The sequence below is a fragment of the Arachis stenosperma genome, chromosome 4 (genome assembly GCF_014773155.1).
Source record: "Arachis stenosperma cultivar V10309 chromosome 4, arast.V10309.gnm1.PFL2, whole genome shotgun sequence".
NCBI lineage: Eukaryota > Viridiplantae > Streptophyta > Magnoliopsida > Fabales > Fabaceae > Arachis > Arachis stenosperma.
In genome coordinates, this window is record NC_080380.1 from 67,522,191 (window position 1) to 67,535,037 (window position 12,847).

General features: G+C 31.2%; 1 protein-coding gene across 1 annotated transcript; it reads left to right on the forward strand.

The window, feature by feature from the left end:
- Positions 1-546: 546 nt before the first annotated feature.
- LOC130973531 (protein SULFUR DEFICIENCY-INDUCED 1-like) lies at positions 547-7,617 on the forward strand. Its single transcript, XM_057898105.1, has 4 exons — positions 547-850; positions 1,583-1,795; positions 2,358-2,513; positions 6,853-7,617. Exons 1-4 carry the CDS (start codon positions 713-715, stop codon positions 7,252-7,254), a joined length of 909 nt encoding a protein of 302 aa, XP_057754088.1. The 5' UTR covers positions 547-712; the 3' UTR covers positions 7,255-7,617.
- Positions 7,618-12,847: the final 5,230 nt, after the last annotated feature.

Below are 12,847 nucleotides of genomic sequence, written 5' to 3' on the forward strand. Positions count from 1 at the left end.
CCCACCACGGTTTCTAAACATGCATAAACCGTGGGAGGTCACCACGGATTAGGAGCAAATTTTTGTAGGAGGAAACCGTGGTAGGTCACCACGGTTTATGAAGGAAATTTGGCAAGCATAAACCGTGGGGAGTCACCACGGTTTATGAAGAAACTTGTTTGCACGTAAAACCTTGTGGGTCACCACGGTTTATGAGTTGCCACGGTTTACATATAAATCCATTTTGCACAAAATCGTAACAACAAACAGATTTGCACATTTACGTAAATAACTCTCCCACTTTATTTATTTACGTAAATTGCCAGAAATTTCTCCTTGCCGAAATATGCACCTAATATCTAGCATGATTCAGCGGCATTATACCTCAAGTTGCATCGTGCTTTTCTAAGATGAAATCATAAAACGACACGTGTCTATACTCAAAGTCACAGTCGTTGATTGTCTCTGTAGCGAGGAACCGCCAAGGCCAAATGAATATGGACGCAAAACCAACCAAATTCGTTATTTCTCTTTGTTCTTGTCATCCCCTCTTCTCTCCCTCTCTTTTCTACTGCTAAACCTTGCTTTTTCTTGTTTGTTGAAACTTGAAAGCGTGTTTGGCTCTTGTAACGCTCAACCCGGAAAAAAAAAAAAAAGGTAGAACGAAGGCATCCAACCGTTTTAGTTGCTTTGATCTCTGTGCCGCCGCGTCTCATAAAAATATAAAAGAGAAATGGAAGAAAGAGGTGGTTGCAACAATAACAAGAGTTCTTCTTCTTCTTCTCCAAAGGGAAAGAGAGATGATATTTACCATGTGCTTCACAAGGTTCCTTTTGGGGATGGACCTTATGTTAGAGCCAAGCATGCTCAGGTAATAATAATACTACACAATGATTTTCACTTTTTTATTTTCTTGTTACTACTTAGTTTTGTTTTGTTGAGTTATTCAGCTGTACGTTGCACTATTTTTATGATGATGAGAGGTATTTTATTTATGATGCCACTTCATTACTGTTTGATTCAATAAGAATAAATTCTATAGAATTAGTGAAGCCTGTTCATGAACACTAAAATAACAGCTTCCATTGGCCATGAGTCACCAAAAATTGGATTAAAGACTGGCTTCACAATCTTACTGGTATAGTTTAAAAATATAGAGTATTCTACCTATTAATTAATGAGAAAGTCTAGGTGGTAAATGAAACATTTTTACAAGCGAAGTCATTGCGATTGAAATTTATGTACAACTGACCTTTTATTTTATCTTTTTCCTTTCTTAAAATTATTTTGAATAAGAAAGAAAAAGAAAATAAGATAATGATTCATAGCTTAATTAGACTGCTGCATATCTTAAGCTGGTGATGCATCTCAAGTATAATCCGAATGTGGTTTTTCTTCTCCTCTCTTTTTCGTTTTCTTATCTAATGCGTCGTCCATGGTTTTAATTCAGAATTTTTGCTTGAGTTTGCTATTGATTTGACCCAACAAGAGAAGCTACACTAGCGGTGACTGAAGTTTCGGATTAATAAAAGTTCCAATTTTCTTGTAATGAATAAGTAAATTACTAAAATATACTAATCTGAATTATATATTGTATATGCAGCTGGTAGATAAGGACCCTGAAGCTGCAATTGTATTATTTTGGAAAGCAATAAATTCAGGGGATAAAGTGGACAGTGCCTTGAAAGATATGGCAGTGGTGATGAAACAGTTAGACAGATCCGAAGAAGCAATTGAAGCCATTTGCTCATTTAGAAGCCTCTGCCCCAAACAATCTCAAGAATCTCTTGATAATGTACTAATAGATCTGTACAAGGTACATCGGAGTTTCTCCGAACATCTATCCGAATTAACTAATGAATAATCAACAAGAGTTTAATTATCATGCACGTTTACATGATCAATTACATTTATTGTTTTCGATATCTATTTATGTGATCAATAGTTATTATAAAATAGTGTATCAAAATTAAATTCTAACGAATAAAATGAATGGTCGGATGAGAGATTAAAAAATTATTTATTCAATAAATCGTTTAATATTTTGAATGCATAAAAACTTTAAAAACTTCAGAGTAATATTATGTTACTAACAAAATTTTTTTTTATCAACACTTGACAATAAAGATGTTTTTATACTAAATTTTAAATGCTAAATCCCAGATCCTAAATTTTAATAGTATAAAAAATAAAGCATTAGTTCAAAATATTTATTAATATTTATAAAAAGTATTGACCTCTAATAATTCTGTTTCTGTAAATCTTTTGAACAGTTTGTTGAATGTCCTGTTAATTAGCATTCAGTTAATGGTCATTACTTATTACTGAGTCTTTAAATTGTCTCTATATTAATTTAATTTTTGTTTTCCTGATGGTAGAAATGTGGAAAACTGGATGAGCAAATAGAATTGCTGAAGCGAAAGCTGAAGTTGATCTACCAAGGCGAGGCCTTCAATGGAAAACTCACAAAGACAGCACGTTCTCATGGCAAGAAGTTCCAAGTTTCAATTAAGCAGGAAACTTCAAGACTACTGGTAACTTAATCTTATTTAACTCAAGCATCCTTTTGAAAGAAAAGAATTATTTGCAAATTGCAACATTCATGGTTCATAGTTTGGTGCAACACAAAATTTTGCACTTAATCACAAATGACGTTGTAAACCTTAAGAAAACTTCATTATAAATATAGAAATTATATTTGTACTACTCTTTGGTATATCACTAAGTATACATCTTCGGATTTTTTTATTTAAATTATTTAAATATAATATTTACAGAAATATACAATCATTAGCGTATTTATGCATTTGCATAAATCTTACACATTCCGAATATAGAATCATCAAAATCATAAAAAAACACAACTTGGATACATACAATTTTAAAAAAATTCGTGCATAAACCGGATGTATTGTACTTGAGTTGAGAGAGCCATAACAAAATTTCTAGCACTGTATTTGGGATACATGCAGTTTATAATAGATATTTTTTTCTTTCAACTAATATTTGTCTATCTTTTATTCTTATATTAATAAAATAAAATATAACATATATGATCTAAAAATAAAATTATTTAATTTTTATTATTTTTAATTATTAAATTTTTAAATTTTAAATATGAAAAATATTCAATTATTATAAAAATTATAATATATCAAATAAAGTGATCCAATTAAATTTTAAAAGGTTAAGAAAAATATAAGAATAAAAGATAAATAAATATTATTTTAAAAAAATATTTTTTATAAATTTTATGTATCCAGAGTATAATGTTAGAAATTTTGTTATGGTTCTATCCCGGATACAGTATAGCTGTAATATATCTGGTTTATGCACGAGTTTTTAAATTGTTTATATTTTGGATAGGTTTATGCAAATGCATAAATACACTATAAATTACATATTTCTGTAAATATTATATTTAAATAATTTAAAATAAAAAAACCCCATACTTCTTATTATGTAAGAAATATATTTTTGATTTTCTATAAATTAGTTTAATACAAAAACAAAAAACATACAGCTTAAGATGGTGCTGAAAATATTTTTCTACAGTATATTTGCACTGATACTACATAGGTTTATGATTTACGCACGACTGCATGTGTGATTTGATTTAAGTAAATTAAACTTTAAATTCAGTCCATTTCAAAGTACTATTGGGTTTGGCAACTTTTTTTTTATATCTGAACATAGAAGTAATTTTACATCTAAATTTAGGATGTGTTTGGTTTAGTATTGTAGAGGAGAAAGAAGTAATTTTACATCTGAATTTAGGGTGTGTTTGGTTTAGTATTGGAGAGGAAAGAAGTGGGTTTGAGTTTTTTATAGGCTTTTTTTTGAATGTTTCGCAACTTTTTTTTTTTTATATATATTTGAATGTAGAAGTAATTTTACATCTAAAGACACGGCATTTATATTTACGCTCGTTACCGTTAAAAAATTAGATGAAAAAAATTATTTATTTTTTATTAATTTTATCTTTTATTTTTTTTTTCTATAAAAAGAATACAAGTAATTATCTACATTAGTTTGTAATTCTTATATATTATGTTTATTTTTATTATTTAATTTTTGTATAATATAAATTATGATTCCATTAAAAACGATAAAATAAATAAAAAATTAATCATAACTAACAATAAAGTTATGAATAATAAAAATTTTATAATCTAAAATAATACTACATTAAAAAATACTGAAAATATTAAAAAAATTATAAAAAATTTTTTTTGTTTGATATTATAAAATATATAGTATTTTTTTATATTTTTATTTTATATTATATTATTTTATTTATATGATAAATATTTTTTATAATAATTTTTTTAGTGTTCTGATTTCTGAAAGAATGTTATTGTTTTTTAGAGTTCTTATTATTTTTTAGTTATGATTTTTTTTATCATTTATTATAGTATTTTTTAGGTCTATTTTTTAAGAAGTTTTTTTTTATTTGGCTTTATTTATTTGATTTTTTTACTTATTTTTATTTGACTATGTATAAGATATTTTTTATGTATTTTATTGATATTTTATCTTTTAATATAATATTTACTTATATTAATATATTAAATTATTAATTTATTTATATATTTTTTTACTTTAATGTATTATATTTTATTAATTTTTATGTTATTTTTAATTTAATAAATAAATATTAATTTTATTATAAAATTAAATAATAAAATTTATTTAAATATTTAAATTAAAATAATAAAATAATATAAAAAAAGAGTAAACTATCGTCCTATTTGTGTCTCTAACGTTTAAATCGTCCTATTTGTATCTAAGTGATTCAATGTTATCCTACTATCAATTATACTAACAAATCAGATTATATTTTTCAATTATTCTCACTTGAATGTATTCATTCTCAATGAGATCTTACTTGGATGTGTTCGATTTTAATATTATACTCACTATTTGTGTGTTTAAATTCAATTATGTCCCTAGAAAAGTGAATTATATAAATGTTGTAGGAATTAGTTTCAACTTTGATGAGCTATTTTTCGGAGTGGATCATCTATTCTATCCCATACATTTGTATTATAACTTCAAGAAGAGATTTTTAAAACTCAAACTAAAGCGTTTATGATGTGTAATTGACGGTAGGATAACATTGAATCACTTTAACAAACGTTAGGGATACAAATAGGACGATTTAAACGTTAGGGACACAAATAGGATTTACCCCAAATGTTGGGGACAAAAATAATACTTTACTCTATAAAAAAATTATTTAAATTGATATTTTTTAAATATTTCTTTTATTAAAAAAAATTTTAAAAAATATAATTCAAACAATATTTATTTTATTATAATCTATTTTAATATAAAAATGGAAAAACGTAACCTCCATTTAGAATGTGTAGTCTAAACACAAATTTAGGGTGTGTTTGGGATTCACGTTGGGAAAGAGAGAAGTTCGTTTGAGCATCTTGAACGTTCCACTTTTATGTTTGGCAATCTTTTGGAACTCTCAACCTAAAAGTGTTTACATCTCTAAACGTACGTTTACTTGAAGCAAAAATTTATAGCTTCTGCGTTCACGTTGGGGAGATTTGGTTACTATTGAAAAATTAGATGAGAATTTTTTTTTCTTTTCTACCAATCTTATCCTTAATTTTCTTCTATAAAAAAATGCAAGTAACTATATAACTTTTACAATAGCTCTTTGTGTATGTTATTCGCTCCATTTTTTTTTCATACAAATTTATTTCGATCACGACCCAGGTAAAAAATTTATTACTTTTTGTTTATATAAATTATTTTTTTTATCTTTTATTGTACTATATTTATGTTGTGTATAAATTTTTTTATTTGGTATTATTCATATGAATTTTATTTACTTCTTATTGTAATTTTTTTTATATAATATATGTTGTTGATCGTAATTATTATATACTATGTTTGCATATCTTTTTTTCATTTTTATTGTACTTTTCACTGTACTTTATTTTTGTCTTTATTATATACTAATTATAAGTAACAAAAGAGTCATAAATAATAAAAATTTATAATCCAAAATAATACTAAATTAAAGAGTACTAAGTACTAACAGTACTAAAAAAAATTATAGAACATTTTCTTTTTTTTGACATTATAAAATGTATAATACTATCTGTCATATTTTTATTTTTTATTATATTTATTTTATTTATATGATAAATATTTTTTATATTATTTTTAGTGTACTGTTTTTTCATGTATATTATTATTTTTTATTGTTTTCTGGTTCATATGAATTTTTTTATTATATGAATTTTTTAATGATATTTCTTATTATTTTTATGTATTTTATTATTATTTTATCATGTTTTTTAATAAGATCTATTCAAATATTTAAAATAAAATAATAGAATAATAAAAAATTATTTAAATTGATGTCTATTTTAATAATTTTTCATCTAAAAGTGATTTTGAATAGTATAATCCAAACAATATTTATTTTACTATAATTTATTTTGATATAAAGATTGCCAAACATAAATCACGTTAATACAAACTTATTTTTTATCAAAATCAAGTTTGCAAAATTAATTTTATACAAATTACAGTTTGTAAACTGTAATTCAAACACACACTAAGTCTTCGACTTCCCACTTTCCACTTCTCACTTTCCAATACACATTTTACTCAGCAAAAGTTTAATTTATATGCATCGTTTAATCATATTTTTTTAAATAATTATTTTTATTTATATAATATTAAGTAATTAAAAATATGTATAAAATTATTTTATATAAAAAATAATTATTTTATTAATATAATATTAGATAATTAGATATATATACAAAATTATTTTTTATTTATAAAAAGTGATTTTTTAGGCAAAATAATCACTTCTAAATGCACCGTCTTATTCTTGTATAGGGAAACCTAGGATGGGCCTACATGCAAAAGTTGAATTACATAATGGCAGAGGTAGTTTATCGGAAGGCCCAACTAATTGATCCAGATTGTAACAAGGCTTGTAACTTGGGCCTGTGCCTCATCAAACAAGCCCGTTATGAAGAAGCCCAATTAATACTTAATGATGTTTTAGAAGGCAAATTACCAGGCTCAGATGATGGCAAGTCAAAAAAACGGGCCCAAGATCTCTTAACAGAGTTAAGATCCCTTCTTCCTGCACCGCATTTATCGGATATTTTGACCCTTGATGATGAGTTCATCAAAGGCCTTGAACAGATGATGAATCAATTGGGGCCGGTTAGATCAAAGAGACTTCCAATTTTTGAGGAGATTTCTTCATTTAGAGATCAGTTAGCATGTTAAGTTTCCACTATGTACAGATTTGGTCATACTTATTCCTTTTGTTTATCGCCTGCTTCTTTTCTTTAATTTTCTAAGTGTTGATATTTTGGGTGGGGGAAGAGGAAATAGAAATAGAGTATACAGGGTGAAGACTAAATTAAAGTTGAGTGAAGATTTTTATGTAAATTATGAAAGTAACAAGCCTGATGTAAACTTTTTAATAAGAAAAACTTGCTTTCTTAAAATTGTACTTATTTTATAGTTAGAAATAGAACAAAATAAATAAAAGGATTATTGTTACGGACATGACTCTTGGGTTACACACCAGAATGGCCTCTGACCCGATTAACCGGGGATGACCTTATCTAACGGCCCGAACTGGCTTTATAATTTTTAGCATCTATTTGAATTTACATATCTCTCTTATTTTAGCCAGATAAAATAAGATGGAATAACAGAGTCTCGTTCAGGTATGTTACTCATTCCACATACCTTATACCTCTCAGATTTATTCTGACTTGAGCGTTGGAGTGTCTTTGTAGGTATCACCTCCCATTGCTCCAAAAAGATGATCTGACATCCGATCCATCTCACAACCATAACAGAGACTTCTAGTACATTGGCACCGTCTGTCGGGATTGTCGACTCGTGACGGTATGATAGAGAATCCCAAGGAGCAATCATCAACTCATCACCACACGCCAAACCTCGAAGTCCAACACCCGACCTTCGTGATACCCTTCCCCTCGCCCCAGGGAGGATAACCAAGCACTGTGCATCTCCTGCCAACCCCGGACCGGCAGAAACCGAAAGAGGATGCTCATCAACCCGACAAGGCTTGGGCACCTGATGGCTTAGGAGAAAAAGCCATCCAGAAAATCCAAGAATTCTGTCTAAGAGTGCAAAACTTTGAAGGCCGAGTCACAACCAAGGAGCGATATCACCCAGCACACGCAAGTCATGCAACTTTCAGAATCCGATCGCGTCGTAAAACTAGGAAAAACAGGTCACCCGAACGACTATACAACAAGTGGCATGAGTGTAGTGTGTTTAGAGACTCGGAACGCTGTCGTGACTAGGACGACCGAAGACACCAACGGGAGGCCAAGCGACCACTTGATCTTGGGAGCCACCCCATTCACGGAGAAAATCCTGAGAGCCAAACTCTGGAAGGGTTTCGCCAAGCCCACTGATATGAAATACAACGGGACCAAAGATCCCCAGGAACACCTAACAACCTTCGAGGCCAGGATGAACCTGGAAGGAGCCGCCGATGAGGTCTGATGTAGGGTCTTCTTGATTATCCTAGCTGGCCCCGCGATCAAATGGTTTAATGCCCTCCCTAACGGGTCCATAGCCAGTTTTGACGACGTTTCCAGGAAGTACATGGGTCAGTTTACCACAAGAATCACCAAAGCATAACATCCCATCAGCCTACTCGGAATCACCTAAAGACAAGACAAATCCACGAGAAAATATCTTGACAGGTTCAACGATGAGTGCCTAATGGTCAACAGACTTACGGACTCAATCGCCAGCCTTTTTCTGACCAATGGCCTCATGAATGAAGACTTCTTGAAACATCTCCCTACCAACCATCCTAGACCATGCACGAAATTCAAAATGTCGCAACGGAATACATAAACGACGAAGAGGTTAGCCAAGTCGTAGCCACCATTAAACGACAGCATAACAACACGGCACCTCGTAGTAACACACCACCGAAAGACATCCCGAAAAACACACCAGACCCGTGCCCCCCAACCGACCACCTAGGGTAGAAAAGTTCTCGAACTACACTCCATACTCGCTTCCTTCATAGAAATCTACCATCAAATCTGATTCAGAGGCTAAAAAAGGATTGCAGATGCTGTTGGATTCTGACCTCCCTGCACTCGAAATGAATTTCCTGGAGCTACAGAAGCCCAATTGGCGCGCTCTCAATTGCGTTGGAAAGTAGACATCTTGGGCTTTCCAGCAATGTATAATAGTCCACACTTTGTCCGAGATTTGATGGCCCAAAATGGCGTCAAAACGCCGGTCAGATACCCTTTTCTGGCGTTAAACGCCAGAACTGGCATAAAAGCTGGAGTTAAACGCCCAAATTGGCACCAGAGCTGGCGTTTAACTCCAAGAAAAGCCTATGCACGTGAAAGCTTCACTGCTCAGCCTAAGCACACACCAAGTGGGCCCTGGAAGTGGATTTCTGCACTATCTACCTTAGTTACTCAATTTCTGTAAACCCTAGTTACTAGTTTTAGTATAAATATTACTTTTTCTCATTGTATTAGACATCTTGGTTATTCTGGTTCCCCTTATGGGGCCGAAACCAATGAACACCATTATCACTTATGTATTTTCAACGGTGGAGTTTCCACACCTCATAGATAAAGGTGTGGAGCTTTGCTATTCCTCATGAATTAATGCAATTAATACTGTTTTCTATTCAATTCAAGCTTATTCTTGTTCTAAGATATCCATTCGCACTTCAACATGATGAATGTGATGATCAAGTGACACTCATCACCATTCTCACTTATGAACGCGTGCTTGACAACCACTTCCGCTTTACCTGAAAACAAGCTTGAATGTATATCTCTTGGCCTCCTGGTCCACGATGCATGGTTGCCTCTCCTGACAACAGAGCCTTCCATTTTCGTGAGATCAGAGTCTTCGTGGTATAAGCTAGAATCAATTGGCAGCATCCTTAAGATCTGAAAAGTCTAAACCTTGTTTGTGGTATTCCGAGTAGGATCTGGGATGGGATGACTGTGACGAGCTTCAAACTCGCGAGTGCTTGGCGCAGTGACAGTGCGCAAAAGGATCATTGGATCTTATTCCGACACGAACGAGAACCGACAGATGATTAGCCCTACGTAACCCGTAGCCGGACCATTTTCACTGAGAGGACGGACAGTAGCGATTGACAACGGTGATCCCCCAACATACAACTTGCCATTGAAAGGAGTACGCATGACTGGATGAAAGCAGTAGGAAAGCAGGGATTCAAGAGGAACAAAGCATCTCCATATGCTTATCTGAAATTCCTACCAATGAATTACATAGGTATCTCTATCCTATTTTATGTTTTATCTGTCTTTTAATTATCAAAATTCCATAACCATGTGAATCTGCCTGACTGAGATTTACAAGATGACCATAGCTTCCTTCAAGCCGACAATCTCCGTGGGATCGACCCTTACTCGCGTAAGGTATTACTTGGATGACCTAGTGCACTTGCTGGTCAGCTACGCGGAGTTGTGAAGAAAGTGTGTGAGATCACGATTTCGCGTACCAAGTTCTTGGCGCCATTGCCGGGGATTGTTTGAATTTGGACAACTGACGGTTCATCTTGTTGCTTAGATTAGGTATTTTTCTTCTTTATCTTTTTCTTTAGAATTTTTAAGAATGAATTATAGAGTTTCAGATTATGCTTTTATCATCACAGGAGCCAGTTGATTCCCATCAATTTGGCTGTTGTATGTAATGTGCTGCTGAAGCTTGGTTAACCATGTCTAATCTTTTTAGATTGAAGCTTTAGACTAACATTGCATGATTACTGGAATTCTTATTAAAAATTAAGTTTCTTGTTTTCTTTTTCAAAATAATTTTTGAAAAAAATACAAAAAAATTTAATAAAATCATAAAAACAAAAAAATTTATATTTTTTGTTTGAGTCTAGTGTCAAATTTCAAGTTTGGTGTCAATTGCATGTTTCTATTTTTCTTGCATTTTTCAAAAATATATGCATTGTGTTCTTCATTGATCTTCAAGTTGTTCTTGATGATTTTCTTTGTCTGATCTTTAAATTCTCTTGTTTTGTGTCTTTTGTTGTTTCTCATGTGCATTATCCAATTGTTAGTGTCTCTAGTATGAAAACTTCTAAGTTTGGTGTCTTGCATGTCTTTCTTTTCTTAAAAATTTTTAAAAATATGTTCTTGATGTTCATCATGATCTTCATAGTGTTCTTGATGTTCATCTTGACATTCAAAGTGTTCTTGCATGCATCCATTGTTTGATCTTAGTTTTTCATGATTAGTTTCATTTTGTTATTTTTCTCTCTCATCATTAAAAATTCAAAAAAATTCAAAAATATATCTTTTCAAGTCAATAATACAAAGAATTGAAGATTCAGAACATATAGCAGAGGAATCATAGAGAAAAAGCTGTGCATTCAAAATGCCCAGTAAGGAAGAATTTCTGGCGTTTAAACGCCAGCTAGGGTACCTGGCTGGGCGTTTAACGCCCAAGGAGGTAGCCAAGTGGGCGTTAAACGCCAGAATGGATACCATTCTGGGCGTTTAACGCCAGGATAACACCAGGGAGGTAGTTCTGTTTTCAATTCAAATATTTTTCAATTTTTCAAGTTTTAAAACTAATTTTTCAAAATCTTATCTTTTTCATACCCTCTCTTATCAATCATATCTTTTTCAAAATCAAATCTTTTTCATTTTTCTTTTAGTATTTTCAAAAATCCTCACTAACAATTAATGTTGTGATTCAAAAATTTTAAGTTTTTTACTTTCTTGTTAAGAAATGTTCAATATTTGAATTTTAGAATCATATCTTTTAATTTCTTGTTAGTCAAGTCATCAATTTTAAAAATCAAATCTTTTTTTTAAATTGTTTTTCAATCATATCTTTTCAATCATATCTTTTTAAATTATATCATTTTCAAATCACATCTTTTTAAATTTTAACTTCAAAATCTTCTTCTAACTTCTTATCTTTTCAAAACTTACTATTTCTTATCTTTTTCAAAACCACTTAACTACTTTTCTCTCTCCAATTTTTGAAAACCACTAACAACTTTTTCAAAATTCTTTTTAATTAACTAATTATTTTAAACTCTGATGTTATTTTATTTAAAAAATTTTTTGAAAATTCTCTCTCTCTCCCATCACTTTCTATTTAATCACTAACACTTATCCTCCTTTAATAATTCGGACCCCCTCCATCTCTATAAGTTTGAATTCTTCTCTACCTCATCCTTCTATTCTTCTTTTCCTCTGACACATCAAGGAATCTCTATACTGTGACATAGAGGATTTCATACTTTCTTTGTTTTTTTCTCTTTCATATGAGTAAGAACAAATATAAAGTCATTCTTGTTGAAGCTGATCCTGAACCTTAAAGGACTCTGAAGAGAAAGTTAAGAGAAGCTAAAGCACAACTCTCCAGAGAGGACCTGACAAAAATTTTCGAAAAAGAAGAAGACATGGCCGAACCCAACAACAACAATGCAAGGAAGGTGCTTGGTGACTTTACTGCACCTACTTCCGACTTCTATGGGAGAAGCATCTCTATCCCTGCCATTGAAGCAAACAACTTTGAGCTTAAGCCTCAATTAGTTTCTCTGATGCAACAAAATTGCAAGTTTTATGGACTTCCATTGGAAGTTCCTCATCATATCTTGGCTAAATTTTTGTAAATCTGTGACACTGTTAAGACCAATGGAGTTGATCCCGAGGTCTACAGACTTATGTTTTTTCCTTTTGATGTCAGAGACAGAGCTAGTATATGGTTGAACTCACAGCCTAGAGACAGTCTGAACTCTTGAAAAAAGCTGGTCAATGCCTTCTTAGCTAAATTCTTTTCACCTCAAAAGATGAGT

Bases quoted from the DNA above. Each gene is read 5' to 3' on its own strand.
- LOC130973531 (XM_057898105.1), top strand. From the start codon at position 713: ATGGAAGAAAGAGGTGGTTGCAACAATAACAAGAGTTCTTCTTCTTCT. The intron at 1,796-2,357 runs GTACATCGGAGT...TCCTGATGGTAG, and splicing joins TACTAATAGATCTGTACAAG to AAATGTGGAAAACTGGATGA. The intron at 2,514-6,852 runs GTAACTTAATCT...ATTCTTGTATAG, and splicing joins AGGAAACTTCAAGACTACTG to GGAAACCTAGGATGGGCCTA.